Source organism: Limulus polyphemus, unplaced genomic scaffold, assembly GCF_000517525.1.
Source record: "Limulus polyphemus unplaced genomic scaffold, Limulus_polyphemus-2.1.2 Scaffold2632, whole genome shotgun sequence".
NCBI classification, from domain to species: domain Eukaryota; kingdom Metazoa; phylum Arthropoda; class Merostomata; order Xiphosura; family Limulidae; genus Limulus; species Limulus polyphemus.
Window position 1 is genome coordinate 144,742 of NW_013668242.1, and position 6,101 is coordinate 150,842.

Genomic DNA, 6,101 nt, shown 5'->3' on the forward strand with positions numbered 1-6,101 from the left:
TTATGTTTGAAATTATGAACATTGCTCAACATCATGAAAATTAAACCTTATTTTCAATAAGCAATCCTGAAAAATATTTGGGGGTGCTTAACTTTTTTCCAGGTGTATAGTCTACATTCTTCTAGTGAGGCACTAGTATTTTTTGGTTTGAAATAGTCGCATGTCCCCAGACCCCCGCAGTATTTGCATGCTTATTGTTCTTCGCACAATATGTTGGCATTTGATCTAACAATTAGAACCAACATTCTGCGTGCGGGCCTGATTTGGTATTTTGAGTGGGGTGGGGGTGCCATTGTATATTTATTGTTAAACACTAATAAGGATATTATTTCAAGAGTTGAAGTGAGGATACGTTTGTAAAACGATGAATAATCAAATATTTTGCTATATGTTGGGATAAAAAGTAATAATTTTAGACCTTAATTTTCAAAATCCAATTTTGAGGCCGCGCGACAAGATTTGTCACTAACTAATTTGGATAATAAATGAAAAGGCGATGTGGGAGAAGTGGGGGAGGGGGTAATTTTCAAAACTAAATTGTTTAGATTCCAGATATATGCGTTCCTAAAGGAGGAAAAAATACATTGAAGATGAAACTTAATTGGCTTACTAAACATAAACAATGAATATAAAACTTAATTGGCTTACTAAAGACAAACAGTGAAGATGAAACTTAATTGGCTTACTAAAGACAAACAGTGAAGATGAAACTTAATTGGCTTACTAAAGAGAAACAGTGAAGATGAAACTTAATTGGCTTACTAAAGACAAACAGTGAAGATGAAACTTAATTGGCTTACTAAAGACAAACAGTGAAGATGAAACTTAATTGGCTTACTAAAGAGAAACAGTGAAGATGAAACTTAATTGGCTTACTAAAGACAAACAGTGAAGATGAAACTTAATTGGCTTACTAAAGACATCGAGGATAAATGTTATAACATTAAGAAGCTACGCCTGACAATATTAATCAACTTGAAGGATTTCAGAAGTTATGGAGCTTGGTTTGTGTTTCTACAGATTGCTATGTTGAAAGAACTTTATATACAGAAAACGGTCTAGCGACGCGACTATGTGGCCAGGCGAGACCAGTATAGATACAAAGGTCAGTGACTGATAATCATAGTTTCTCACAGATATCCATGTCATGACTTCTTAGTTACATTCAAAATGTATTTAACTACTTTATTATCAATGTATATCATTAAACTTGGCATCAAAATATAGTTAATAAATCAGATGTTAACATTATACAAGACTTGTATTTAAGAAATTTAAAAATTGCTCGATACTCACTCTTGTATGTCACATGACACTTCCGCGCTAGAAGTTGTTCAGTTTACATTTTATTGCTTTTACTATACAACGTCAACAGTGCTTAGACACTCAAACTTCATGTATGGACAAACTATAACACAAAACAAGAACCTTTCACCTTCTTAATTTGCTGAAATTTCGAGCAAAGATACCATAGAAGCCCCTCCCATCTACAACTTGTTTTTACGACAGCGGAAGTCGCGTGACGCTGCTGGCGCGTTGGCGCTGGTTGCATGCGTGATGAGTTTCTCGAATAATCGGGGAAGTCCGAGTGTTATCGAGATGCCCTCTTCATTAGTATATAAGCCTGGCAGAGAAAGCCACCGATATGAATGAAGAGAGACCAGTAGTTACTTTGAGTTCCGCGTAATTTATGATTCTCTTAGTTTCGAGGTAGTGAGCCGTAAATTGTGTCTTGCACTCATAGAGAGCGGAATTATCGAGAATGTGAATCGCTGTGATTTATAGCGTGTATTATAAAAGTTGTTAAGTTTAAAGTGACGAGAAACGTACTGATTTTGGAACTTTCTGTGTACTAAAAGTTTGTATCGAGGAAGAATAAACTGGTTTAATCAAGAAAGGACTCGTATCACTGAAGATCCTCTGAAAGAATGTCTACCGGAAACAAACAAACAAGCAGATATGTAACATTATTTTGAAACTACTTATTTACTGAGGCCTACCTGTCTTAATAAATACGTTCATAATCAATAGAAAGAGCAGATCCTGAATCACGTAAATCTGATTGTTCTTTTTTTAATTTTACGATGAGACAAGCTAAAATTCCCAATGAAATGTTGGAATGTATTTACTAAACTTTTTGCTCCTAACTCATATTTTTTACCTATTTATACTTTAGTTTGAAAGTAAATTAGTTTGAAATAAATTAGTTTTTTGATATTGTGGTGAGTGATAATTTTTGTTTTTTAAAATGTGTCTAATTAACTAGTAACTGTGTGTGTGTGTGTGTGTGTAGTACATGGTGATGGAAATATCATTACATTTAATTTTAACAAAATACTCAGATGCTAAATTACAGATTTGTACTTTGTAGGCCAGTTTTACTATATAATTACGAATATGTACACAGTATAATTTCCATTAGACCAGAACTGAACTTGCTAATATTAGTGTTTATAATGTCATATATGTATCTCTTTAAGTTTTCTTGCACCTAACTGCAAAGTTTTTTTTGTTTTTTACTGCTGTATTATGAATGTATGCCAATAAACTTAGCAAAAACATGTAGATTATAATGCAAATTTTAATGGAAGTTTAATTTCAAAAGAAAATATATATAATATCCCAGTCTTCACCTCTATGTATCGTGTGAGGCATCTACGCACCAAATTGCCCATTTTAAAGTCTTTACTTCTACCCCTTAATCTTCCGAGTTTGGCACAATTTACTTATACATTGCTAAGCCTTAATAACACTCTAAGCTTTTTTGCTTTACTGAGATATAACTGAACTTTTTGTGTTTGCGTGCTTCTTACTCCACCCTTCCGTCACATTTTCACTACATTTTACTCATTATTTGAGCGAATTTCGCGAAAGCAGACATTTACTCTGCTTGGAACTACTCGAAAGAAGTGTTCAATGTCATTATCAAGTTTACAATAATCTTTTTAGCTACAACACTACGCTGTAATATACAGAAATAACGTTGATTTTCATAATAAACAAACATTACACTCACAGCAAACTCAAGAATGCATATACAATGCCTCCATAGTCTCTTTTAGCAAAGACATACTCAGTAGACTACCATGAATTACAAAGTATAAATATACAACAATCTATTCAACTTCACGCTTGGTGGTTACACATAATACAGGTATCATCATAACTGGCAACATATATTTGAAGTCACAATTAGTCAGTAATATAAAGCTCTATTTTCATAACAAAAAACATGATATACAAATTGCATCATTCCTGACCATGCTGGCCTTGGGGTGGCAAACATGATGGACGTCTTCCAAAGAAGGTCGAGGTCTGCTGTTAGGTCCCATGCCTTCATGGTGACTAGTTTCTGATACATTACTGCTGCCATCCCACTTTCTTCCCTGTGGTACCGGATTGGAACTCGTCCCACCACGGCTATATCTTCTGGAGTTACTTGAACTCTGCCAATGATGTGGCTTGCCTTGGTTTCAGGGGTAATAGCAGCGATCATTCACATGCCAGGAAAAGTATTGTTGCCATCAAGGGTTTGGAGTTTGAGATCCACATGATCTGCATGGTATTGTACAAATTCAGCAGTGAAGCCAAGTATGTCTGTACCGTGAAAGAGAACAGCATTGCATTCGAACCTGTGAACTTCTTGGGATGAGCAACAGAAGCCATGATGATGAAGTGTGTCAATGAGTAAGCGCAATGTGAAATGGTGATGCAGTTGAACCCTCAGATCAATTTGCAATGGAGCGAAGAGTAGTCGTGGTCAGGACCACTTGTATAATTGCTTGCCGATGGAGGCAGTTTTAACACGGACATTCTCCCCACAATCAGTTCTCTGAGGCTTCCTGGAAAGAACTGGATGCATTCGCCTTCAGACTTTAAAGTGTAATGCAGGATAAACAACATGAGATGTTTGCATTGCTTTGATGTCCTACATTAGGAGTTTAGCAGCGATTTCAATGATTCTCAATTTGTCTGTCTCGGGATCATTTTCCTTGTGAACATAAAAATCATGAATAATATTTCTCGCTGTGTTCCTGAAGGTGACAACATTTCGTTTTTCATTAATCTCTTTTAGGATGATCCTGTCTCCAAAATACTTCATGAGCCTGAGCATCTTGTGTGTGTAGCTGTATGCTTGAATTCCTGAGTCATGGAGATTGTGTTCCATCCATCTAATTAGATCATTTATTGTAATCTGTTCGTCATCATCATTGTTTTCGAGGAAGTTAACAAATTCAAGAACGGCATTATATTTTTCCTCTTCTTGTGACCAACCAACTTCTGGTCTTCTAGGTCCTATTTTGTTGCTCTGATGAATGTTGTACTGGCTTCATAGTGCAAAAATTAATGCTGCATACCTGATGGTATATTGCAGCATGCAGCTCATGCACTTCTAGAATGCAAGCTTGAACTGTAGCTACTCAAGTATCATCTTTGTCTACAAGAAGCCCAAACTTAAATTCTATTGTCCTTACTCTGAACAATGCAAGCTCATTTCAACTCTCCCTCTTGCTTACGAAATATTCTGTTGTGCAACAGAAAAGACCGTTGGTATCGAAGTGGAATTCTTCATCGGCTGAGCGAAGCACGTATCTGTCAATTCCAGTATCAGCTCCATGCTCATGTTGCTTTTTTCTGCTTGAGTACCTTGACTATTTGCTGCAAATTGCAATATTTTTTTCACGACAGTCCTGAAGACCTTGTTCGCCTGGTAATGCTTGGATATCATCATAGCGGGGTTTACTGGCACGGCTGATGTTGGCACTCTTCTTTTTACTAAGAGTAACTGATGGTGGGTTTCTTACAAATCATACATAGTGTAGAGCCTTCCATTTCTCATGAAACTGAAACCAATAATAAAAGAAAAACCTGAATATCCAAGTAAAAATTTCTGACCATTTATATAATTCAAATATCTATACAAATCAAACCCACTTCTGGCTAGCTATGATTTGACACAGTTATAAAAATAAAATGTCTAGATGTTATTGTTATTTATACTGATTGGATGAGTTGGTTCCCTGTTGATGATAGGTGATAAAAATTACTTAATTTGTTTCGAAGCTAGACACGCAACGTTACCAAATGTGTTTATTCCTTAGGCGTTTATTGGAAACTACAATTTTCCGTTTGACTGTTTTGAAAATTTGACTTGTTTCTCTATATTACAGTGTACTGTTGTGGCTGAAAACATCTCTTGCGAATATTTTCAAGTAAACCGAATGTTTCTTATTAAATAAGGTTCTCGTGGAATATGCTCAAATAAGGAGTAAAATATAGTGAAGAAGTGACAATTTTTCTCTCCTTTCCCCAGTTGGAGTTTGTTTGTATCGAAACCCGGATTCTAGCATTGTAAGTCCGCAGACATACCGCTGTGCCACTAGGGGCTTCCCCAGTTGGAATCCTTGAGTGTAAAATAGTTGAAAATTTTTCTGTTGCAATTTTAATGAGGTTATGCGATATATTTATTGTAATACATAGTTCTCTTCACTGAGAAGTCTGTTACAGATAACGTTGATGACGCTGAGCTTATTGTACAGATAGTGAAACTGATAGGTTTGGAAGAGTACTACTGATTGTTTAGAAACCATCTGTTTTAATGGGCTTACACACTTGTACGTCATTAGGAACGGAGGACTGACTTGTGTTCGTTATCGGGATGAGATTGATTCCTACTGTTAGGCTTTTGCTGATGCCCATTGGCCCAGTGAACGACCCCATAGCGCAGGGGTAGTCATGAGACTCCAGCACATCGACTCGCTGAGTATGTCTGGAGATCTCTCTTCTGTCAAATTCACTCCCCACGATAGAGCAGCTTGTAGATGTCCCGGTGAAATAATGAATACACATTCCTGAAAACGCGATAACTAGACTTGTATGCTGCGTTGTTGTTGAAACCACATGGTGGACATGTTCTCTATTACAGTAAAAATGATACCTTATTCAGAGTAGGGATACATATTGCATTGTTAAAAGTCTAACAGAACACTGGAATCGCTTCGTATATAATACTGGTGGATCCGGTATAGGACATGGCCAACATATTTTCCCTCTCTCGTCTCCCCCCCCCCCCCCAAACCCTAATGCTGTTTGTTTGTTTG

At 36.5% G+C, this 6,101-nt stretch overlaps 2 protein-coding genes across 3 annotated transcripts in view; one reads left to right on the forward strand and one right to left on the reverse strand.

The window, feature by feature from the left end:
• The window catches only part of LOC111087785 (extensin-like), a 48,971-nt gene extending 47,480 nt beyond the window's left edge, over nt 1–1,491 (reverse strand). The window contains exon 1 of the mRNA XM_022395686.1: nt 1,297–1,491. The gene's annotated coding sequence lies outside the window, so the exon portion shown is untranslated. The remainder of the gene's footprint in view (nt 1–1,296) is intronic.
• LOC106467490 (transgelin-3-like) overlaps nt 1–6,101 on the forward strand; it is a 41,910-nt gene that overhangs the window by 13,641 nt on the left and 22,168 nt on the right. Inside the window, exon 1 of one of the 2 annotated variants that reach the window (XM_022395690.1) lies at nt 1,039–1,105. The exons of the other annotated variant lie outside the window; for it this stretch is intronic. Within the exon in view, the coding sequence (XP_022251398.1) occupies nt 1,073–1,105 (33 nt within the window). The 5' untranslated portion in view covers nt 1,039–1,072. Of the gene's footprint in view, nt 1–1,038; nt 1,106–6,101 lie in introns of those variants that run through there. 2 annotated transcript variants of the gene reach the window in all.